The 25,183-nt window shown below is 38.0% G+C and overlaps 2 protein-coding genes across 2 annotated transcripts in view; both read left to right on the top strand.

The window, feature by feature from the left end:
* The window catches only part of mettl8 (methyltransferase like 8), a 40,839-nt gene extending 38,208 nt beyond the window's left edge, over nucleotides 1–2,631 (top strand). Inside the window, exons 8-11 of the mRNA XM_038301226.1 lie at nucleotides 189–328; nucleotides 1,235–1,341; nucleotides 1,822–1,887; nucleotides 2,328–2,631. Coding sequence (XP_038157154.1) covers nucleotides 189–328; nucleotides 1,235–1,341; nucleotides 1,822–1,887; nucleotides 2,328–2,482 — 468 coding nt within the window. The 3' untranslated portion in view covers nucleotides 2,483–2,631. The remainder of the gene's footprint in view (nucleotides 1–188; nucleotides 329–1,234; nucleotides 1,342–1,821; nucleotides 1,888–2,327) is intronic.
* Nucleotides 2,632–9,207: 6,576 nt separating this feature from the next.
* tlk1a (tousled-like kinase 1a) lies at nucleotides 9,208–25,084 on the top strand. Its single transcript, XM_038301187.1, is given in 24 exon segments — nucleotides 9,208–9,402; nucleotides 9,404–9,429; nucleotides 9,431–9,480; nucleotides 13,786–13,907; nucleotides 15,517–15,588; nucleotides 17,699–17,737; nucleotides 18,000–18,075; nucleotides 18,169–18,212; nucleotides 18,293–18,388; nucleotides 18,482–18,568; nucleotides 18,661–18,753; nucleotides 18,871–18,981; nucleotides 19,059–19,195; nucleotides 19,330–19,518; nucleotides 20,953–21,019; nucleotides 21,295–21,392; nucleotides 21,528–21,609; nucleotides 21,699–21,790; nucleotides 21,905–21,994; nucleotides 22,079–22,248; nucleotides 22,332–22,467; nucleotides 22,663–22,774; nucleotides 22,851–22,958; nucleotides 24,648–25,084. Coding segments are annotated over 24 exon segments (2,310 nt in total). The 5' UTR covers nucleotides 9,208–9,360; the 3' UTR covers nucleotides 24,819–25,084.
* The last annotated feature ends 99 nt before the right edge of the window (nucleotides 25,085–25,183 follow it).

Consider the following 25,183-nt stretch of genomic DNA (forward strand, 5'->3'; position numbering starts at 1 on the left):
ATATATATATATATATATATATATATATATATATATATATATATATATATATATATATATATATATATAGTGTATGCAAAATGTGAAAAAATTTGGTCTTAGGCTAAAGAGAAAAAATACATATATTTTTTTATCTTAAAGTGGTGATAATTAAGTGAATATGACCCACTTTCTTCTCCTTTTAATAGGACCATCCAGACTATGATGATTCTGTTTGTCATGCCTTTGTCCATGACATTTGTAAGGAGGAGACCTCTTTTCCTTTTCCTCCTCAGAGCCTGGATGTCATCCTAGCGGTCTTTGTGCTCTCCTCCATCCATCCACAGCGGTACGTGAGGGTTAGAGTATAGAAAGGGATTTAACCACTTAAACTTTCCCTTCACAGCATTCCAACCCACCGTCCTGCTGCTCAACTTTTGAGTTATTTTTTCTTTAATCCAAATGACTGTTGCTGACATTGTAACTACACACACTGGTCTTTTATATGCAATAGATTAAACAGAATATAGTATAGTTGTGAGGTGACAAAACAAAAGATTGATGAATTTCTGCTATTTGTAACGGGGCTTTTTGGCTTTCTTGTGGCAAAAGAATAACATTGAACACACTACTTATCATTAAACATGGTGATGGAATCATTGTGCTATTCCGTTCTTCAGCTGCGACAGCGGAGCTGGGCAGAGTCGATTTTTGAATAAAAATTTGTTGGAAGCAGTAAAAGAGGACCTACAGCATGAACTAAAGATTAAACATTTATGTTCACAGGTGCACACCTGTTTCACGGAAGGATGGACAACTTTTTTAGTCTTTGCAAAGCTGTTTGAGAACCTAAAAGACTTGTAGATATAATTACACCATAAATAGATTTACTGTGTATGGGTTATAAAAAAAAAATGATTTTTTTTCATTCCTTTCACAATTAAGCACCAGTTTGTATAAGGATGTCATGATATATTGTAATAAAACACATTACAAGTACCGCCTCCAGAAGAATCAATGAAAACATAAATCACATGCATTTATTTGTCAAATAAAGTAAAACCATTTATGTTCTATCACATACATTTCCCCTTAAAATACTGTTATGTTTATGATCGAAATGTGACTAAATTTAGTCTTTTCTTCCTGCGTGTTGTGGTTTTGTGTATGACACATCTGTAATAAATATCCCTTCATATATGTATATGTTGTTCACACCAAACAGCAGTATGTGATGATTTGTTCCTATTTGCAGAATGCAAAGAGTGGTGAACCATCTGTCAACGTATCTGAAACCAGGAGGGGTTTTCCTTTTCCGAGATTATGGGAGATACGACTTTTCACAACTAAGGTTTAAGAAGGGTATGGTTCATCGTTACCTTTAAAGCAAACAAAGTATTCAGATAGTAATGTCAAATATATTTCATTAAGAAATTAGAGGCTTTTCCAGGATTAGCATTTCTTTATTCTTGACCATTTTTCTTTAAAAAGATTCTAAAAAGTAAGTTCTCTTTGAATTAAAGGAAATTTAAAGAGAAGTCTTAAAATATGAGGAAGAAAGAAGGAAATGTCAGATAAAGGGATGATAAAAGAAATTAATTAAGCATACAAGTATGAAAAGAAGGAAGGAAAGTATGACACAAGGAAATATGAGGAAGTAGGAGAGTAATGAAACAACATTTGGATGATCAGGAAGCAAATAATTATTAAATGGTATATATTTTTTTACTTTTTATAGTGGCATTAAATGCATTTCAGCCTAGGAACCTGGAATACACTTAATGCCACTCTTAGCTCTATTTTTAAATACATTTTAAATATTTTCTTTTTCCAACTATTTAGGTCGATGCTTATCAGACAATTTCTACACCCGTGGAGATGGAACCTGCGTTTACTTCTTTACAAAAGGTACGGTCCAGATCTACAGGTGTGTGTTTACCTTAAAACAGACGTCAACAACGTCATATCCGCCATTTATGAAACCGTTTGATGTTTAATAGACAATGCAGTCATGTACATCTTCCCTTATTTGAATTTTTTTTATTGAACTTTATTGGTCTCACAATTAGGAAATTAAGTATCTGCATTTAAACTCCTTTGGGGAGCGAAGGCTGCCACTCTGCAGGGGGGCAATCGGGGGTTAAGGGTCTTGCTTGCACAGAGAGCCAGGTTGGCAGTCTGTGGGATATATCTGAGGATTTTTGTGTTATTTTCTTCAGTCTGGGGTTTAATTTTTTGAATGTAACAAAACCAAGTCATAACAGCCTGTTATTTCTGAATGACTATCTTGCTTTGGAGAAACAGCCTGCAGCACTGGCCACTGATCGAGTTTTATGCTTCGTTTACAGAAGAGGTCCATGATTTATTTTCCAAAGCTGGACTTGAGGAAATCCAGAATCTGGAGGACAAACGACTACAAGTGAACCGTGGAAAGAAGGTTGTAATGCGTCGGGTGTGGATGCAGAGCAAGTACAGGAAACCACCTCCATCATCACCCTCCTGAAAGCCTCGGAAGCACAGCTGTGTGTGTGTTTTTTATGCTTTTCTGATACTATTTATATCTTGTGTATTCTATTGCAATATATCTTCTATTTAATTTTTGTATGACATTTAAACTGCAGCAAAATCATTTTAATAAAATTACGAAGCATATTATAGTGCTGTCTTTTTATTTCAGTGTGTTAATAATCAGAGGTTATTTAAGTTATTAGGCAGCTTTGTTATAGAAACTGGTCTTGTCTTCACCTAACATGCAAATTTTAGGAGGACAGAAAATACAAAAAAGGTTTAAATAAACGCATGATAATTCATGATTTCCCAGTTAAAATGTGCACTTTAGTAATGATGGTGTCCTCTTTTCACACCCCTTGAACACATCATAACCAGACCCTTTGTTTTTTATTAAGATTTTTTATAGACTCAAAATGCTGCAAAGTTGGTAAGTGGAGTTAAAAAAATTGCCTTGTTTAAAAGATAATTTCTAAGTAAATTCTAAAAACGGTTTCCATTTCTTGACAACACTATGTAGAACCCCCTGTGATCGCAATTGCAGCTGTAAGTCTTTTGGGGGTATGTAACTGAAGCTGTTGCCCATTTTCCTTTGCAAAAAGCTCAAGCTCAGCTTGGTTTGTGGAAAAGCATCTCTAAACACAGTGTCTTCAAGATGGGAAAGAAGAAAAAAAAAGTATTTATGAGCTATCTGATCCAATATTGGCTTTCGTTTTGCCACTCGTTCATAAAGGCCAAATTTGTGAAGTGCATTATCAATAGCTTTCCCCACCTGATTTGTGGATCCCTGCTAAACATCCAGGTTTAACCCTGGCATTATTAATGAAGTTAATATCTGTGCTGTCAGTTTGGTTTCAGTAGGCTCCAAGATGGGCAATGGCCTTTCTGTTTTCAAATAACTAATGGAAAATGTTTTTTCCAAAGCATGGCGTATGTTGACAATTCACCATTGCTTGCAGCAATCTTTATTTACAGGTACAGGGATATAGAAGGGTAAGTACCACTGTAGATCACATTTGGGGGATTTTCAGAAGAAAATGCCTAAATCATACTGTTACATCATATACTCCCATAATAAAAACACAAAAAACTGAAAGTTTTGGCTGAAAGACCTCAGGGGAAACAAATACCTTTTACAAAAGAACTGTTCCAGACGTAAAAAAAAAATAAAATAAAATAAAAAGATATGCCTTGATCATTTAATTGTTTCCTTAAAGCTACAGTGTGTAATAATTACTGGGATATACAGTCAGAAATGTAATATATTATACATAACTATGTTATTTATCATCATCTACGAGCTCAGCCTCTTAACCTTAATATTTGCGTTGCCTTAGAATTCGTTATTTATAATTACATAGGAGCGGGTCTCGCAGCCATGGAGGCAGACATCTTTGCGCTACGGCAGCGCAGAGCCAACAAACTAGCGATTGCGAGAACGCCAAAACGTCACAACGATGTAGAAAAAATAACGGGTATATTTATTATCTAAAGTCTACATGAAATCTATACCCTACACAGACTAATGAAATACTATCTGTAAAATTATCTATGTAAACAAACCTCATCACTTGAGAAGGTAGGTGATGCAGACGTCGTGGAAGACATTTTGTCCCGTAACGCTCGCCGTACTGTTGGTGGGGAGAAGCGGTGGGGGGGAGATGTTCATGTTGCTGCAGTCTGCAGTCTGACCGCTAGATGTCGCTAAAAGTTACACACTGTAGCTTTAAATGTTACAAATGTCAAGTGTCCTATAATTTCATGGCTTCCTACACTTGAAAAGGAGGACTTGAAGACATCAGGAATTCACTCAGTCTTTTTATTTTCACCAATGAGTGAGAACCAATAAACAGAACAGAGCAGAGCAGGTGAAAAACCTACAAAAACACATACAAAATACTTTAACATACATTTTAGACATTTGGTTCAAAGTTAATAATTATCTTAATGACTATTTCCATTTTTAACCTTAAACATACATTTCTTTTATGATTTTAACCATAAATTCAAGTGTTAAATTATTAAATTCCATATCTGGTTGGATTTGAACCAAACAAAACCAAACATTTTAGAATTACATTTCATTTCTTTTTCTTAGTTAGTGGAACCAAACTGTAAAACTAGCAGTGCAAACTTTTACTTCAATAAATTCTGCATTTAATTTCTCTAATCTGAAACTAAAGTTAAATTGCAAACAATTGAGCCCAGTTAATGGCTTACCGGTAGTCCTTTTAAGTCCTTTCCCATGAAATGCTGCTTTGGAGGCTGTGTTTGCCTTCCTCAGCTCTGTTGCAAAACCAGTAAAGCTGTTTGTGGATTCCTTATTACCTGAGTTGAGGGTGCTGCTGATTGGGCCAGATTTCTTTCACCTGCTGAGAAGTGCTGCAGAGTGGCACACTGAAATGTGTGTGTGTGTATGTGCACACACAAATGTCTGTTCATGCACCTCCATCTGAACTAATGAGCAGATCTGCGCAACACCTCCCACTCGATCTTGCAAGGTTTTACCTGGGAAGATCGCATTTTTTAAGTAAGCTGGTTCCCTCTGCTTGGTCTTCTGCTGGGATGAGCACTACAAGGCGCCGGACGTCCCGATGGAGTATGGTGCCCTGAACCTCCTTCACCAATCCAGAACATTTCACAGAAGGTTTGGGTGCATATCCTGAACTATACCCACTTGGAGAAACTTCCACATAAACATCCCGGACTATGCCATTGCAATCAGGATTCACAGCAACAACTCTACCCATCTTGAATTTCCCTCTTAGCGTGTTTTGGTCACAGAGCCAGACCACATCGCCAATAGCAACATTTCTTTCAGCAGTATGCCACTTGCCACGGACAAACAAGTTGGGACCTGCAAGTTGACTCCAGGACCTCCAAAAGTAGTCAACTTGAGTTTGTATTTCTCGCAGCCTTTTAAAGGGATAAGTGGTATAGTCAAATGTCTTGAAATCTCCACTTTGTGTAGCTCGACCGAGCAACAGGGTGTTTGGAGTGATGTACTGGATTCGATCTTCATGACTCTGTACTCTAGCATCAATAGGTCTTTCATTGGCTAGATTGGCAGCTAGCTTAACTGTTGTAAGAAACTCACTGAAGGTAAGGCCTTCCACTCTGCCAAGACTTTGGAATGCTCTTTTAATGATCTTGACAGCAGCTTCAGCTGCGCCGTTGCGATGTGGTGAATCGGCTGGAAGAATTTTCCATGTCCAGTCAGTCCCATTTTTTGCAGCATACTCTTCAAGTGAGAATTTGTCTTGCTGCCTCAGGTATGCATACATTTCTTGCAAAATGGGTTTTGCCCCAATAAAGTTCATACCTGGGTCAGACCACACCTTCTGGGGATGTCCTCTGATGGATGTAAACCTCTGATAGGCAAGTATGAAGCTCTCTGTAGATACCGTGTTTGCCAGTTCAACATGAATGGCTCTACTTGACATACAGCAGAACAACACACCCCAAACTTTCATGCTCACTCTTTTCTTGACGTCATCTTTCACTTGGTAAGGGCCAAACAAATCAACAGAAATGAACTGAAATGGTGCACTTGGACTAGACCTTTCTTCAGGCAGATCCCCCATTATTTGCTGACAGGTTTTTGCTCTCATCTTTTTGCACAGTACACACTCATCAACAACTTTTCTGGCAATGACTCGTCCTCTGATGACCCATGCTTTCTTCCGCATACGCAGCAAAGTTCCTGCCACTCCATCATGTCCTTCACTGTGTGCTGCTTGGGCTAGAAGGGTGGAGATCCAAGATTGGAAGGGCAACAGAGGAACGGCTCTGTGGTCCTCCTTAAAACTCTGAACTCTGCCGCCACACATCAAGAGCCTAGTTGTTTCATCTTTGTAGACAACAAGTCTATCAGTCGTTGTAGTTGGAAATTGTACACCTTCTTGTGCTGCCAGGCATAGGTCTCTGAACACATCTTCTCTTTCGCCAACTGAGGCGAGTTGAGGGTGCTGCTGATTGGGCCAGATTTCTTTCACCTGCTGAGAAGTGCTGCAGAGTGGCACACTGAAATGTGTGTGTGTGTATGTGCACACACAAATGTCTGTTCATGCACCTCCATCTGAACTAATGAGCAGATCTGCGCAACAACAAATGAACAGTATATGAACATTTTATAACGCAAAACATAAGACCTGTCCACTGTTGTATTTAAACTGTCTCCAGTTTGCATAATTATATTTTTATCAGGTTAATTTCTTACTAACTTTTTATGTGTTTTGTGTGTTTCAAATCACACCAATAACAAAAGGTTTCGGCTCAGACTATAAGTTGAAATCAAACTGGGAAACTCAAACTCTTTCTTTTTTTAAGTATTGTGTTTGATATGTTAAATTCTTTGTTTTGACACAACTTTCAACACCTCAGCTGATCAAATTTGTTAGATAACTTACAAACCGCAAATAAACCAAGAAATGATCTAATATTAAAAATAGTGTGAAGAAGTTTATCCATTAGGAAAGCAGTTTACTGCTGGACTCCTGGCTTACAAGAACATTTTCAAACATAAGCTATGGTCTCTTAAATAATAAAACTACCACAGAAAAATTGCAATTATTTCTAGATTTTTTATAGACTCAACATGCTGCAGTGTGAAGTTGGTAATTAAATATTAATTAATTTGTAATAGAATTTAATCTAGCCATGAATACATTGTTAAAAACCCTTAAAAAAATGTTCAATTAATTTTATTTCTAAACTGTACCTCTAACTTTTCGGATCACTGCATTAGGCAAACATGAAATCTGAATGTGAATATTAAGCAATGTCCAAGCAATGTCCAAATATGAAAAGAAAAGTTACAAATCATTATAAAGAAAAAAATTATAATTGGTGAGTGAAGAAAATGATGGTGGTAGTTTTTTTTTTTTTCTCTAGCTTTTCATTTGGTGTTCATATATATGTATGTATATTCTAACCACGTTTATGAGCATTCTGGATTTTCTCAAAGTGTCTATTTTCACTGGGTTATATTAAAAAAGTACGGACATACATTTTTTATAGTATAAGATTCACCATGTATTAGGATTATAATCTGTACAGTAAACAAAAACGCAGGTGTATGATTTGGGAAGAAAGGGTTGTGATTTCCCTTCTGTCAGGTCACCTTACTGGGGAGTTTTCCCTTTCAGCATGTCTGTGTTTTTGATTCTTTTACAAATAAATTCATGAATCAAAATCCGGAATAATTTGATATATGAACTAACAAAATATTTTCAAATTACAAATACGCTCTATTGGATAATGTCTCCCACCCCGTGCATGAAGCTGTTGCAGAACTGGAGAGCTCCTTCAGTGACAGACTGCTGATCCCTAAATGCACCATGGAGCGTTATCACAGATCCTTCCTCCCAGCAGCTGCAAGAGTCTATAACCACCACTGTTCCCAACAAACCCAATAAGTTGTTACAATCATGCTGATTTTGCACAATTTGCATCTTAGTCAGTTAAATACATTTGCTGCTGTCATTTTGCACATCTGTGATGTTGCTGCTATTTAAAAAAATTAATTGATGTAAAAATGCCATAGCTGTATATTGGTTATTTATTCTCCAGGTGCAATATGGCGAGCCGTTTTAACATAAATTTGGTTTCATCTGAGCATCCATAATTACGTTCCAGATATCTTAAAATACATTTTGACTAGACAAAACCAAATTTTGAATATCCGGAATGGTAATTTAAGATATTTGTATTTATGTTCTGATTAGGAAGAATAATAATTCGAGATATCTTAAATTACATATAGACTAGTCAAAACTCTTTTCAAGATATCTGAAATTACGGCACCGGATTTGTCATTTAAAGCGTCACATGCTGATTAAACTTTTCCTCCTGTGGAATAAACTGACAGTAAGGAATTTTTTTTAGGAATGATCCTCCTGGAAGCCCATTAAAAAGATCATGACACATTTTGACTAGTTAGAATGTCAATTTAAGATATCTTTAACTCCTTTAGAGATATCTTAAAATTTATTTTGAATAGTCAACATTACAATTCAATATATCTTTACATTTGTTTTGTCTAGTCATTATTTGCTTTTAAGATATCTATAATTGATTTTCACTAGTCAAAACCACATACCTCCTATCCTAAAATGCATTTAAGATATCATGAATTATGATGGTATTTGAGATATTTTTAATTAGAATTATGACTAGTTAAAACTAAAATCAAGATATCTTGAAATTACTTTATGACTAGTCGTAATTTAATCTTAGATATCTGAAATGTGTATTTCAGACAGTCAGTATAATTCTAGATATCTTAAATTGAAGTCTCCATACAAGTTAATGGTAAATCTGACTATGGCATAGTTGCACAGTGTTTATAATCCTAAAACAGTATTTTATTTGTTTATTTTAACTCTCCACTATTATGTTATTCTTATGCACTTTTCTAAGGTTTGTGAGACCATTTTTCTATAATCGTTTTGCTGCTGTAAACACCAGAATTTCCCCATTGTGAGACAATAAAGGGATTTTCTATTCTATTCTATTATATACATCGTCACGCGCGCTCAGACATAACGCTTCACCTCCATGAAGAGTTTTTGCACACGCCGCGTGACGTTTCAGAGACAACCACTCGAAGACAGAGAGAGAGAGAGAGAGAGAGAGAGAGAGAGAGAGAGAGAGAGAGAGAGAGAGAGAGAGAGGTGGCCCTGGAGCCCGTACGCTCTGCTTAGGTGGAAAGAGGTTTGTGCCCTAAAAGAACAGTAATTTCCCCCATTATCGCTAACCAGCGGTCGGTGAACCTGTGTCTAAACACGAGATGTGAATCTCCGCAGGGATAGTTTCTCAGTGCGCGAGCGACGTTCGCTGCGGCACCCTATAGATAAGAAAAAAAGTAGCTTGATGAGAATCCAAAGTAGTGGAAGTTTGGAGGGGACGCCATCTTTGGTCCCAGCTCTCCACGTCCCCAACACGGACTGTGTTTTCAGCAGCTTACCACGGCAGGGGTGAAGGCCTCGGAAGGTATCGTCAAAACGTCTTAAAATCTCTAAATCATTCGTGCTGAAGACTCTTCATTATTCGGAGTGGGGCGTTAAAAAAAATTCGTGTCAAAACTACCGAACAAAATTTGTTAGTGAAAGCTGCTAACGTTTACAGTGAAGCTCCAAAGTCCATTGAGCCTGTTTGGCTAGCTAGTAGCACCGAGGACAGGACCGTAGCTTAGTGCTCAGGCCAATGCTGTAACCTTTAGAAAAACAACCCACATTACTGTTTTAATAAAACACCTTAACTAAAGGACACGTTTGAAAAACAGCAATTGGCTTATCTTTTACGAGAACATCACGTCGCTGTGATGGTTAACACTGACCGAGGCAGTTGATGCCTGTAGAAAAAGCAGTTTCTGGAAGTAAATGTTGTACCGTAACGTCCAGGGTAAAGGTGTGCATCGCTTCGTTTGCTCTCCTTTGTGTCCCGATTGTTTTGTTTACCTACATCGATGTTAATTATGTTCTGTTGCTGGATGTTTTTGCTATCCTAACGGGACAGGATTTCACACAGACTAACCTACTGTTTCTTAGACGACCCCTTGCAATGGATGCTAACGCATGGCATCCTTGCGCAAAACAAATCTCTTAATTTGAGTTTTTTTGTAAAATTGTCAATAATGAGGAAATTTATTTATGTATTATTCTCTGTGAATATTAATTCCGGCTCTTTTAGGGTCTGTACTTTTCACCTAATTATTCGGTGATGGAGGATTGAGTTCATATTTGTCCCCCCCCCCACCCTGCTCCTTTGGGTTATCACTGTAACATACTCGGACTGACAACAATGATGGCTGCCTACATCAGTGAGCCACTTGTCATTGTTAGTTTGTTTCTCCTCCTGGTTTTGCTGATGAAGTTGTCTGTGATTAGGTGTCAACTGCTCCCTCATATCATGCCTAAAATTTCTTTCTAACTCTCAATGAGTCCTCCATAAACAGGTGGTCAGTCTGCTGAACAGCATGGAGTTAAAATGACATCCACAACAAGGGCTGTAAGGGTTCAACCTCAAGCTCCAGCAGGGGCTTGAAGATAGATAACAGTCATGCACTAAAGCCTTGGTGTTTGAGACATAAAGAAAAAAATGTATGCATGAAACTAGTGATCATATTTTGGTTATCATATGCAGGATTTGTATAGCCTCCATGTATTCCTGAAAAATACATTATTTATCTTAATTATATTGTAGTAAGGTTATATTGTGGGAATTGCAGCATATTACAATTAATAACATGTTATTCATTTTTCCTCATATGAAAGGTAACACATTAATCATCAGATTATGTTTTCATTAGTTTTTTTGGATGCAAAATGTTAAATGGAAAAATCTAAATGAACCGCAACCCATATAAATAGTAGCTTTGAGCTGCTATTTGTGTGGCATATTCCCCCTTTTTGCTGTTCTGCTTTTTATAGGCTAAAGGTGGATTTATAATGCAGATATGCCCCTTCCGCAGACACTAGTGACTGCAGACAGGAGGTCTCTGATTGGTCAAATCTATTTCCTGTTTGGTACCTTGCCGGCTTGTTTTCTTTGTATGACCGCCATTATGGAAAATGACTCGTGAAGATGGACAAGCTAGAAGAGCAAGGCTGAGACCCTTTTTCCACCTGGATCCCCGTTCTTTTTCGCCCTCATGTCTCTCCGTTGTCGCACATACTCGCCCCCACTTCCTCACCGCCTTGACCGCATCTAGATCCTCAGCTACTTCGTGATTGTCCCCCTTACCTTGTAGCGTGGAATAACATATGCTTCAACATTGGGCATTAATCAAATATATCTGTGTCATACCCGCAACAAGCTCACTGCGACACACAGCTGCGGGAGTATAACCAGCCCTTAACAGTTCAATCAGCTGATATTTTCTGTTTGATTGGTTTGGTTATTTGCCAGCAATAAATGCAAAAGCTTGTTTTTTGTTTTGATGCCGATCTGTCGCATATCGCACCTTATCGGGGTAATTGAAATTGGACTTATGTTGAAGATGTTTGAGTTGTGCAGATTTTTTTTTTCTTTTACAGATTCAGTTCTTACAAAAACAAAAATATTTCTCCTAGATTTATAGAAGCATTGTGTTGTTATTCTGCTATAGGATTAGCACTGTGCAGTAAATGTGGACCTTTTGGCTTGCTGTTTGGCAGATTTCACATGGAGTGCATCAGGGATGTCCCGAAACAACTTTTTCATTTTCTTAATATCAGATTATGACATCCATTACGTGTTGCCTAAATACTGTAAACAATGGCCCTAAGCTAAAGAGCAAAATTGGGGAGTTTGAAAATTTAACATTTAGTCAACATTTCTTATCTGAAATCAATGGAATCTTCTGCTATTCTACATCCAAATTAAACAAATCAAGATCCCTGCGAAAACCAGCAAAATGAAGAGTTATAGAAGTAGCACCTCCCTGGAGGGCTGGTTGAAAGCCTACAACAGCTGCTTCCTGTGGATTTTGCAGTTCTTATTTTGGAGATCATCACTACCAACACTGAAAATACCAGTCATTTATTACCAGCATGATTTATATTTGCCCAGGTTAAAGGTGAAAGCTCTGTCGTTTAGCTGAACAAGCTGGAAATAAAGCAGTCGTAGAGACTTGTATAGTCTCTTCACATCTTAACATGTCTCCTTAATCGTTTTTGGCAGCTTTTTGTTTGGTTTTTGACCTGAAGCTGCTTAGATAAATAAAAAAATGCAAGCTGTATTCCTGTGGTCAGAGGCAGATGATTCGACAATAACATTTCCTGCAGATTTGATTGGAAGTCAAAGACCTATTGTGAGGAAATGAACAAAGACTAGTTTGTTGAAGCCTTGGGAGGGGGAGGAGGAAATTGAGTGACTGCCAAATTGTTTCCAACATTTGTCTTATTGCACAGGAACTGGAATTTTTATTGCAGTTATCAGAAAAAATGTGAGCCTAATTTTGCAGTAATAGTTCCCTAAAACACTGATGTATACATACATTTAATCAAAAATAAATGATGCCTTGATGAGCTGGATCAAAACCTTAAAAGATAAATGATGGTTCAGATGTAGTATTTCGTTTTTTAGGTATAGTGCATATAAACTACAGATTGAGTCTTATAATGTTTATGTTGTACAGATTCCTAATATTATAGTATAGTATAGGGCTGCACCTATTGATTATTTTAATAATTATAATGTACAATGCAATTATATGCTTATAATGTACATTCGATCACTACTGCACTTTTTGAATGGAAATGTTTTGTCTTTTTCCACTGCTAAGCTGCTGCTCATTCACTGACAGAAAACTGTATAAACTAAATTTCATGTTGTATACACTATTCAAAAGGACAATAAAGTTAGTCTAAGTCTAATAATTGTTAATATAATTATTTATTTTCATATGAATCTAACAGAGGTAATCTCACTAAATTAACATACCTCAATATAGAATAAAATCACATTTTTTAAAGCAGCTTTATTGCATAATGGCTTACTTTGTGTCCTTGTCCATCTATAAAAAGCTGTTTGTCACTCAGTAACACTAAAGTAGGGTACAATAATTTATCAACAATTTCACCTCTTTGAGTCATAAGCTGCTTTCTCTGTCCATCTCTAATAACAAATCTCTAATTAACAAAGACATTTGTTTGAAAATAAGTCTTTTTGTATAGTCTGTGGCAGTGATCATTTGTTCTGTAAAACATTTACATGGTCTATGTTGCCTAAGGCAATGTTTTTCTAAATGATTGTTCTCATTTTTAAATGTATTTCATTTTTTTTACTCATTTTAATCGGATCTTGAATTTTCTATCCTCTTACATTGCTAGTTGCTTAGCTAAGGTGGTAGCTTTTCAGAAATGGTTGTCTCATTAAAGCCCAGGTTTAGTGTACAGGCACCTCTGAGTCTGCAGCAGCACAGAATCCCAAGGAGCTCCTGTATCATTCCCCCAGGAGCTCAGCATTCAGCATCGCCTAGCAATTGAAGCATTCCTTTTGGACTCTCAGGATAGCAGCATTTGCAGCAAAGAAAACGCTGTAACCGCTGCGTTCCTGGAACAAATGTTTGACACCTGTATATATTAGTTTTTTTTTTTTTTTTTGTGTTCAATTCAATTCAATTCAATTTCAATTCAGTTTATTTATATAGCGCCAAATTCACAACACATGTCATCTCAAGGCACTTTACAGTTCAACAGTTCACTTTACAGTGTTAATGTTCTTGCTAATACAGTGCCCTTTGTCTGCTCTGTATTTTGCATCCAAATAAAATCAAATAACAGGTGTTCTATGTATCGTTGCTTATCAACACAGGCACTATGGATGAGCTGCACAGCCTGGACCCCCGCAGACAGGAACTACTGGAGGCACGTTTTATGGGTGGGGTCAGTGGCAGCACAGGTGGGAGCACTTGCAGCACAAGCGGAGGAACCAAAGTGAGTCAGTGTCCCGATGTCGTTGGTTAACCCTTTTTTATGTTCAATGTTTTGTTTGCAGTATGTATAGTAGGGCTGCAACAACGAATCGATAAAATCGATAAAAATCGACTTTTAAAAGCGTTGGCAACGAATTTAATCATCGATTAGTTGTGTCGCGCGATTAATGCGTCATCCGCCGCCGCCGTCATCCGGGGGAAGAAAAAAAAATATGACGGAGCGAGTCAGCGCCGCAGTTGCAGTGTTGCCAACTCAGCGACTTTTCAGACCCCTCCAGCGACTATTTTTCAAAAAAGCGACTGGCGACAAATCTGGCGACTTTTTACGGTGTCACTGGCGGCTTTTGCCTGCCGTGGGGCGCCTCCCCCATCCCAACCCCTTTCTCCCTCTCCCACAGGAATCCCTCTCAGCGCGGCAGTCAGAGTCAGAGCCGCAGGATTTTAGTGAGGAGTTTACCCTCAGCGTCCAGACTGCAAATGAAGCGCGCATGCGCCGGGATTGACGGCGCAAATTGATCACAATAATTAAAATAGCCTGCGCTTTGTAAAGTGAAAAAAGTCGTAACATGCAACTTTTGTAAAAACAAATGAACATGGCACGGAAGCACCACTGTTATGACGCAGCACCTGAAAAGAAAACACGTTGGAGCCTTCAATGGCAGTGAAGAGAGCTGATCAGCAGGATGAGTAACCATGTTTGTTTCATTTTAAAGAGGGGAAACGTAACGTTAGTTTCTCAGTTCGCTCATCTGATGCTTTCCTTACCTTGTTAGTAGGTTACAGACAGTGATAAGGTTGGCTACTTATTTTACTTTTAATTTCATTTAAATTTGGTTAAGCAGCGTTTATATTTTCTTTATAAATAAATTAACTTGCAAATTATGAGGGCAAGGCTTTTAAAGTTTAAATCTTCTGGCAAAGATAAAGAAAAGAAGATCCTGCAATTTATGGAAGTAAAGCAGAACAAAATCCAGCAAGATCAGTAATATGTCAATTAATTATCTGCCACATTCCCATGTAAATATCTGTCTTTGGAGGATGTGTTTTTTTACCACCCCTAGTTCTCTCATTTTTATTCCAAATACAATTTATAATTAGAATCACAGGGCTATTTTTATCTCTATGGTTCAGTATTTTCTCAAGTAGCAACTTTAACTGCTATACTTTCCTGTCTTAAAAGGCAGAACTCTTCTAGTCTAAAAAAAACTCATTTGTTGAAATGGGGGGACCTATTGTTTGAACCCCTTAGGGGCTTTAAAAAACAAAAATGCCTGTCTCTTTTTGCGCTTTATGAAACAAAGTAGCCTATATTTTGTGGATGTACAGCTACATTTCTCATGTAAGTTTGCGTAGTTTTTACACAAACATTTATTTTTCATATTGCACCAGTACAGTTAATGAGCAACCTGTACTTGTGTGCTTGTTTGTTCTGTCTAAAATGTTTATTTTGGAATAAAGAAGTTAATATAAATTTTTTTTTTTGTCCGATTCATCGATTAATCGAAAAAATAATCGGCCGATTCATCGATTTTTAAAATAATCGTTAGTTGCAGCCCTAATGTATAGTTGGTCACCTGAATTAAAGCAATAATTTTTTTTTTCTCCTGCAGGGACTGACCAACAATGAATGTTCAAATCATAGTTTTGGAAGTTTGGGATCCTTGAGTGACAAGGAGTCAGAGGTAAGACACCAATGTCCTGCGCATCCATTTTTACTGTTTGAGGAACGGAATGAGAATCCTTTTTATGAATGCAGTTAAAGCTGTAGTCCCAGTTGAATTGCGATACTCATCAGTGGACCGATGAGTGCAAAATTGTAATTGCAGAAAAAGAACTGGATGGATGGTAAATCTCAGCATGCTAAAGATATAGTTGACCAGTTATATTGACTCTCACTCTCCTTGATGCAAAAATGTTCTATACACATTAGTGACAAACCTTTTTTCAAAGGAAAATCTAGTTGTCAAAAAGCAGTTCTTTTCATCCTAGAGGAAAGATGTCAGCTCAACGTAGCAGCCAAAGACGCAGTTTGGAAATTTTTATGTAAGAGGAAGAAATGATGGAAAACTTAAGACTGGAATTTCAAATTTCATAATGAACTGATTAATAATTGATAAACTTATTATTTTTTTAAGCTGCTTGTTTTGTCCCAAGTACCTATACATGGGTCTGATGTTTTTATTTAAACCTATAGTTGTCTTGTGTATCTGGTCATTGGTTAAAGAAATTAGATTTTTTTTCAATTGACTGTATTTGGAAAACATGTTAAATTAGCTAACCTCATTAGATTTTTGTTCAGTACTCCATTATTCTTTCTGTGTATTTATATATCCTCTATGATGTTGTTGTATGGAATGGTGTAATCCTTGTTGTTTTTCTGTTTTTTTGTCATCTATTTCTTGGTAAAAGATCACATTTGATAAAAGTCAGAGTTTATAGGCTTGTAGTTTAGTGATTCCGACCAGGTTTTATTTTCATAAGCTATATTGTTTCCAATAAACTATTCATTACAGAGTTTAGTTTGGGTCAAAGGTGGTTTTGGCAACAATAAGTGTTTAAAAGGATGAATTGATAGAAAAAAGAAATGTTCTCTGATAGTATGACAATCAAAATAATCTCATCAGAACAAATTTTTCTCAGGGTAGCTTTAAGGCATTGATAAAAAATACGCATACATGACACAAAAGACCTTAAAAAATAGACTGTTCACCAGGAGCTGAACTGGAGGAACTAATATCACTCTTTTGTGTTGGTGTGTATTCTTTGTTTAAGGGGGTGTTCCAATTAATCTTAGGCTACGTTCACACCGCAGCCTGAAGTGACCCAATTCCGATTTTTTTGCCCATATGTGACCTGTATCTGATCTTTTTATGACAGTCTGAACGACACAGATCGGATTTTTTCAAATGCGACCCAGGCCACTTGGATATGTGGTCCTGAATCCGATACGTATCTGATCTTTTCAAATGCGACCTGTGTCTGTACGGCCAGGTCACATTCATCCGACCTACACGTCATTGATACTTGACAAATATTACTAAACGTTACTAATCTGCGTCCTACTAAGCGGAGGCGGGAAAAACTAACAACCATGGCGGAAGATAACACAGAGAGCAGTCAATGGAGAGAAAGTGAGGTTGCTGACTTAATTCATATTTAGAAAGCTCGATTCAGACCAAACTCGAAGGGTCTTACCGGAACCGGGGGAGGGTCTTTCTTTTTGATCTTCTTAAAAAGATTTCGTTCGTAATGTGCCTGCTCCTGTTGGAGAAGAACTTAAAGAACGCAATATACGCTGCGGTATTACGAGTCATGTTTACTTCCGCAAACACTGAGGACGCTTGCTACGTGTGACGTCATCGCGTCCTCGAGTGCGCATGCGGGACACTTCGGTTGGACGCATTCAGTTCACACAGTAGATCACATACAAGTCGCATAAACTTGGAAGTGTGAACGGACACGCAAAAAAATCCGATTTCACAAAAAAATCGGAATTGAGCATTAAGGCCTGCAGTGTGAACGTAGCCTTAAATTAGTTAAGCAATTCTGTAAGTGTTCTAAATCGCTTTTGTCCGGGTCAGTTAATAATAGTTCATGTTTCTCTGGTTTCTAAAAATGAAATATTCAGTTTTTACTCTTGAAAATTAAATCCACGTCTGTTAACTTTTTTTTTTTTTTTTTTGTTTGTTTATATATTGTAGGGTTATAGAAGCTCTCTCTTTAGAATAAAGATAATTCTAATAAATTCATTAGTTTTTGGTCTAAGTCTGTTCTGTTTTCCTCATTTGATAGGGTTCTGATGTAAAAAGAGGCAGTTCTCCTGCATATTCGGTGGGTATATAAAATATACCCAGTATAATATATTATTACAGCTGTTGCTTTTTCAACGCTTCAGTTATAGACTTTTCAGTTAGAGGTGATTAATTACAAGAAATCATAGCAAAATAACTGTATTGCTTAAAAATGAATTCTAATGATCAGGGTATAGAGTTTGGGGTCGGTTGGATGCACACTAAAGCCCCAGTCCTGGTCAAAAAGTACAGGTTGAATGATGTGTTTTTATCGTTACTTACTGTTGAGTTTCATCTTCTAGACTCCAGAAAAAAAGCAGTCGGAAACGACCAGAGGCAGAAAAAGGAAGCCAGAGATCCAGTCAGAGAGCAGCCAAGGTTCATTTCTTTTTATTTCTGCTGTCAATATGTTGGACATGTGGAGGGGCTTATATCCATAAAGCTTAACACGTCATTGTTTTGTCTTTGAAGGAAAATCAGCTGTGCGAGGACCCAAAATAAGTGATTATTTTGATGTAGGTTTGCAGTTTTGCATTTCTTACACATTCCTATGCTTGTGTGGTTTGAGCCTAACAATAATTTTTTGGTCTTTTAGTTTCATGGAGGGAATGGGTCCAGTCCTGTGAGAGGTCTCCCTCCAATGCTCCGCTCACCACAGAACTCACATTCCCAGTCAGCTCAGGGTGTTGCTGTAAGTCATCCTAGATCTTACAGTCTTTATCCTCTTTTTTTGCTCCGTTTGATAGAAGTTTGTCTAAAAAAAGGCTTTCTTTTCTTTTTTTAGGTTAGACAAAATAGCTCATCTCCTACTAATATGTCTTTTGGGGACCAGATGACAAACCCAAAACAACTATCTGTCAAATTAGTTCAGGTGAGGGGAGCTGACTGAAGCCCAATGCAAAACGATTGTTTTGATAACTTTGTGAATCCTTTGAAAACATTTACAATTGATTTTTGCTGCAGACCGATCTTACAGTTGTGAAACTGGCTGCGCTTGAAAGTACGAAGAACTTGGACCTTGAGAAGAAGGAGGGTCGAATAGATGACCTACTAAGGGTAAGTTACACTGGACCGCTTTGTTTTTTATATTTTGGTGCCATTTCATTGTTAAAAAGTTACTTCTGATGTAGCTTATAGTTATAGCTGATGTTATTTCCTTATCCTGTATCTTAGGCAAACTGTGATCTCAGGAGGCAGATTGATGAGCAGCAAAAATTACTTGAAAAATATAAGGAACGATTGAATAAATGCATCACCATGAGCAAAAAGTTGCTCATAGAAAAGGTACATTTGATATACTTTCTTTTCACTGTTGAAAATAATGTGCAAACCCTGATACCAATAGCTGCTTGGTTCTCCAGAGCACCCAGGAGAAGCAGGCCTGTCGGGAGAAGAGTATGCAGGATAGATTACGTCTGGGCCATTTCACCACAGTTCGACACGGGGCCTCATTTACAGAGCAGTGGACAGATGGCTATGCCTTTCAAAACCTCGTCAAGTAAGCCATTCTTTAGAGATTCTGTCCAATTTTTTAATGGTTTCAATGAATCGCTTGAGTTGAACTCATTTTTCTGCTGGAGATCATTTCTAGTTGCGAGTTTTAAAATGTGAACCCTGTGTGTGCTTTGACAGACAGCAAGAATGGATAAATCAGCAAAGAGAAGACATCGAAAGGCAGAGGAAACTATTAGCAAAGAGGAAACCTCCATCCTCTAGCAACTCCCAAACACCTACCACAAACTCGGAGCCAAAGCAGCGTAAAACCAAGGCGGTGAACGGAGCAGAAAGTGATCCCTTTCTAAAACCCAGCCTACCTCAACTGTAAGTCTAGGAGTCTGTGTATATATTAAATCAGACAGTTGATTCCTAAGTTAACATTCTGTGTCATTAAGTTGTTTCTTTGGAACTTTTTGTGTATGAATGAAAAACCAAAACGTGTGAATCTGTGTTACAAAAAAAAATACACATGCACCTATTTGTAAATGAAGGGCGAAGATACTCAAATATTGAAATAAAAATGCCAACAGAATCATAAAGAATAACAGAAAAGAGATTACTATAAAGGTAAGAAAGCAAATGGAAATTTAGGTGATTGATGCAATTATAAAAAAATAATCTAATTGATGAGAAATTAACTATCCAGAACACTGAAGTATTGGCAATTTCAAACTTATGTGTTGGTCTGTAATGATAAACAATAAATGCATTAATTTTATAACTTTAAATAAGCTCATTAATACAGGTTTGCGTTTTTTGCGGTTTTTTTGGCCTCGTGTCTCCTTCTCGCCCTACTAAAGGGTCTGGATTAGAGGCCTGCACGGGACAGTCCCGCGCCCGCCCGCTCCCACAGTGTTCAGTCGCGCTCCCGCCCGCAATTCCAGCATGATTCTGACCTTTGCCTACTGTTCAAGGCAATTCATGTCATTAGTTTGCGGAATTAAACACTCAGTGCTTAGCTGAGCACATTACTGGCCGATTCCTCCCCGCATAGTGCATGATGCAGGTAGCATAGTGCAGGTAGCAGGAGCTGCTATATCCAGCACATTGTGATGTATATATAGGATAGACATAGACTGATAATTTATTACTTTATTTTACGTTTTAAAAGACGTTTTTAGTTCGTGGGACTGCAGCTTATCACCACTCCCACCCGCACCCGCAATGAGCTTTCAATATTTTGAGTCCCGCGGGAGTGCAGGGCTCTAGTCTGGATGACAAAAGGTTTTACTCCGGTGCATCGGTATCCATTCCCCCCTCCCTTTGTTGTACTGTTAGTGTCATAGATGTCAGAGAAATTAGGAAAAGATTGAATTGGTTTCAAAGGTGAATGTGACAGCTGCTGTGTGGGAGCTCTTTGAGTTCAAATCAGATAACAATATTATTGCATATCGCAATAATTTCTGCCACAATTTATCATTTAGCAAAATTAGTTGGCATTACAGGCCTACTGTATAAAATGAGTAATTTTGACTTAAAGAAACACTGAGGAAACAGTAGCTTGCAGATACCTGGAGGTTGGCTGCTCCATGGTTCTGGAGCCCCAGGTGGGAAAAAAAATGTTTTTGCAAACCCTGTGAATGCAGGAGACATGCTGGTGAAACCAGAGATTCTAGAAGTTGAGTTATATCTAAATATTTACTGGCACCTTTAGGAAGTCATTGACAGTACTATGAAGTCTGGACAATTTGTGTTCAGTATTTTTTTAATGAAGGATGTGTTAGAATCAGAGTAATTCTCCCATCTTCTTATTTTAAGGCTGACTCTAGCAGAGTACCATGAACAGGAAGAGATCTTCAAACTGCGACTAGGACATCTGAAGAAGGTTAATTTGAAATTTAATTGCCTAGCATTTAATATAACATTGTTTCTCATTTAGAAATGGTTACATTGTTTTATTTAAATTGGTAATCCAATTTATGCCTTTACTTATGTATGGTTTGTAACTCAAATATATAATAATATTTAAATTCTTTCTTGGAATCTAGTCAGCACTTGTTTCCTTATGCTGCAGTAATGTGATGATCTCCTCTCTCAGCTGTCAGTTCTCTAAAGTTGCTCCTTTGCCCTTGTGTGTTTACGTGTTTAAATCATTTATAGGAAGAAGCTGAGATCCAGGCCGAGCTGGAGCGCCTGGAGAGAGTCCGCAACCTTCACATCAGGGAGCTGAAGAGAATAAATAATGAAGACAGCTCCCAGTGAGTCTAAATGGGTTTTTCAGTTAACACTGGAACATAATGTGCACACAGATTATTTAACAAAACGCTATATGACAAATAAAGAACATTAAGAAAAAAACATGGTTTAACCTTTTCCCTGTTTTCCACCTTAAGATTTAAAGACCACCCCACTCTAAATGAACGGTATCTGCTCCTACATCTCTTGGGGCGTGGGGGCTTTAGTGAAGTTTACAAGGTATGCTCTGAAGCTTTGCTGTATCAACTGTTGAAAGGTCATCTGGACCTGGTCTGTGTCACTGACCTTTACCGAAATGTGCTTTTCAGGCTTTTGACTTGATTGAACAACGATATGCGGCTGTGAAAATTCACCAACTTAACAAGAACTGGAGGGAAGAGAAAAAGGAGAACTATCACAAGTATGTGGGTCCAGTTGGAAGGCGGGCAAAGGAGTTCTTGTTAGTTTATAATTGCTGTGTCTGGGTCCTCTTTTTTTGGTTTAACTCTAAATTTGGCCTGATATTTTTCGACAGACATGCATGTCGAGAGTACAGGATACACAAAGAGCTTGACCATCCTAGGATCGTTAAACTTTACGACTACTTCTCACTGGACACAGACACGTTAGTAACTTCCTGGGTATTTGTTCTTTCACTCATCTTTTCCTAGATATCAGCTGTGTTTACTTGATGTCTCTATTTGAACAGGTTTTGTACCGTCATGGAGTTCTGCGAGGGAAACGACTTGGATTTCTACTTGAAGCAGCATAAGCTAATGTCTGAAAAAGAGGCCCGGTCTATAGTCATGCAGATAGTGAACGCACTAAAATATCTAAATGAAATCAAGCCTCCCATCATCCATTATGACCTTAAACCAGGTGAGCACACCTCTTGAGCGCCTGGGGGCTGACAGCGCACAATCACGATGTTAGTCTTCGGCTTACTTTGCTTCGATTTGCAGGGAACATCTTGCTAGTGGACGGCACAGCCTGTGGGGAAATAAAAATCACAGATTTTGGTCTCTCCAAAATCATGGATGATGACAACTATGGCGTTGATGGGATGGATCTGACGTCGCAGGGCGCAGGCACCTATTGGTGAGGGAAAATGTACTAATAGGTTTGCAACATATTAACGATTAACCAGCTGTTCAGCTGTTTACAATAATAAACATTTGATTGATTTGACAGTCTAGGATTAATAGATTCTTGAATCCAGCGCCCATGTCTAAAAAAGTTGTATTTTTAGTACCTTTTTTTATTTACCAAACATCATATAAATCTGGTTTATAGGTACCTCCCTCCTGAATGTTTTGTGGTTGGTAAAGAACCCCCAAAGATCTCCAACAAGGTGGATGTCTGGTCAGTAGGAGTAATCTTTTTCCAGTGTCTTTATGGACGAAAGGTAAGGCCAATGGTTTGGTAATAGCCGTTTGTGTTTTGGTAACATAAACCTAAAACCTGTTGCTCCATTTCCACAGCCTTTTGGCCACAACCAGTCACAGCAGGACATTCTGCAGGAGAACACTATTCTCAAAGCTACTGAGGTCCAGTTTCCTGTAAAGCCAGTTGCCAGTAATGAAGCTAAGGTAAGATTCTCGCTTTGCTTTCACTGTGAAAGGATATTATGTGTTTGCTTGTTTTTTTTACCAAGTGGTTGAAACTTTAAATAATAAAAGGTTAGTTTTTATAATTTTCAGATTTTCTACATGATTAGGATCTGATTTGCCTTACCTGTTTTCTTTTTCCCATTTAATTAAATACCATTGACCTTGTGTTTTAGTTGGTTTCACTCTCATGCTGCTTTCTAAATCTAATGTTTTAGAAGAAATACTGATGAGTAACTCCAACATTTAATTCCCCTTTGGAATTAAGAAAGTGTTTTTTCCGATCGATTTCTATGTTCCATACTGTGTGCACTTGTATAGAAACCAGAGGGAGGACCATTTTTCCAATTTCACCATCACAATGAGGACCAGTTGTTGTAAAGCGGGGATATTTTGCTGGTCCTCACAAGGTTTTTAGTTAATGGTTAGGTTTAGTGCATAGAAAGGCTAGAAAATCATAGGGGGTGTACATGTGCGTGTGTGTGTGTGTGTGTGTGTGTGTGTGTGTGTGTGTATGTATGTATGTATGTATATATGTGTGTGTATATATATATATATATTAGTGTTGATTTAACTGAGGAAAATTTGCATAATTGATTTCTAACAAACCGAATGAATGTAATTTAGACGCTTTAGCTACAATATTAGGATGGAGTTTTATGGCGAGAGTCTGCAAAGTTTGAACACCAGAGTAGTGTGTGATAAAAGTATTTACAAGCTGTAGCAACTAAATATAAAGTATTGTCATATCCCCCCTATGAGAAACTTAACTACATGAATGATTAAGCTATAATAATAATAATAATTGAGATTTATTGATTTCACAATGTTTACATCTGCATTTAACCCATCCCCTTGGGGAGCAGTGGGCTGCCACTGTGCAGCGCCCGGGAAGTGATCGGGGGTTAAGAGTCTTGCGCAGAGACCCAGAGTGGCGGTCTGTGGGAGTGGATTTCAAACTCACAACCTCAGAATTCCAAGCTCTATGCCCTAACCACTAAGCTGCCACTCCCCATTTAAGCATTCAGCCGATGCTGAATGTCTGAGAGACTGACAAAGAATTGTAGATGGTTTTCATTTCAACCAGGCATGTCTTTAAAAATGTAATGTAAAATGTAAATGTAAAAATAATAAATTCAGAGGAAAAAAGGTATCTGATTTCAAATTAAATACCTTTTTTCTTGGTATTAAATATGCTGTGACATAGGGGCCATATCTCCTGAATAAGACAAGAGAGCACACAAAGTTTGTAAGGCTGTTCCTCACGCATAAGGAAATGCTTTCAATGCAAATTAAACCTTCCCATGTCTGGAGTCAGAGGAATAATTAGAAAAATGACTCGAGTTGTGAGAAATGCGGCAAGAGCAGCACCCAGCTTTGTCAGTGAGGAGGACGGGAGGCTAGGGGACGTTAAATCTCCAGAACTCAGTGCTGAACTGCTTGGTTATGCAACTGCAGTAGAAATTAGTTTATTTAGCAGATCTATACGAGTACCAGGCCTTAAACTAAGCTTTTTTTTTAATGTTTTTTCTTACATCTAAGGTAATGCTGGGTTTCAGAAACCACTTATAATGCATTTATGGTTAATTTAAAATGACTTTGAAAGGTTTACTTTAAGAACCCTGACAGTACATCTTCCAGCTAATGCAGTTTTCCCTTTTCCTTCCTTAGGCCTTCATAAGACGCTGCCTGGCATACCGGAAGGAGGATCGAGTCGATGTTCTCCAGCTGGGAAGCGACCCCTACCTGCTCCCTCAAATGCGAAGATCGAGCTCCTCTGGAAACCTGCAGCTGAGTGCTGCTAGCGCCGGCTCAGCCTCTTCCAGTCTCATTTCATACTGACAGTTTTAAACTTTCTAAGAAAAGCGAACCGACAACTGAAGTTGGAGCTGTGAGGCTCATTGGGACAGGAGCAGCAGGATGCGAGTGTGAGGATGTTTATCGGCCTCCTCTGACCTGCATCCGGATTCTTCCCTTCGCAGAGACTTTATCAGTGGAAAGATGGAGAAGTGTCTCAAAGAACATGCATAAAAGGATCGTTAGCTGTGGGAAGGGGGCTCCCAAAAAAAAAAAAAAGCACTGAAACCATATCTTGAAGAAAACGTTACTGGACACCCTTAGAGAGGATGAAGACGGCTGGAGCGTTCAGTAGCTGAATGGAGATTCGGCTCTGTGCCATTTAGATTTGATAAAGACTGTCCTGCCAG

The sequence above is a fragment of the Cyprinodon tularosa genome, unplaced genomic scaffold (assembly GCF_016077235.1).
Source record: "Cyprinodon tularosa strain WSP-4 unplaced genomic scaffold, ASM1607723v1 ctg463, whole genome shotgun sequence".
NCBI classification, from domain to species: domain Eukaryota; kingdom Metazoa; phylum Chordata; class Actinopteri; order Cyprinodontiformes; family Cyprinodontidae; genus Cyprinodon; species Cyprinodon tularosa.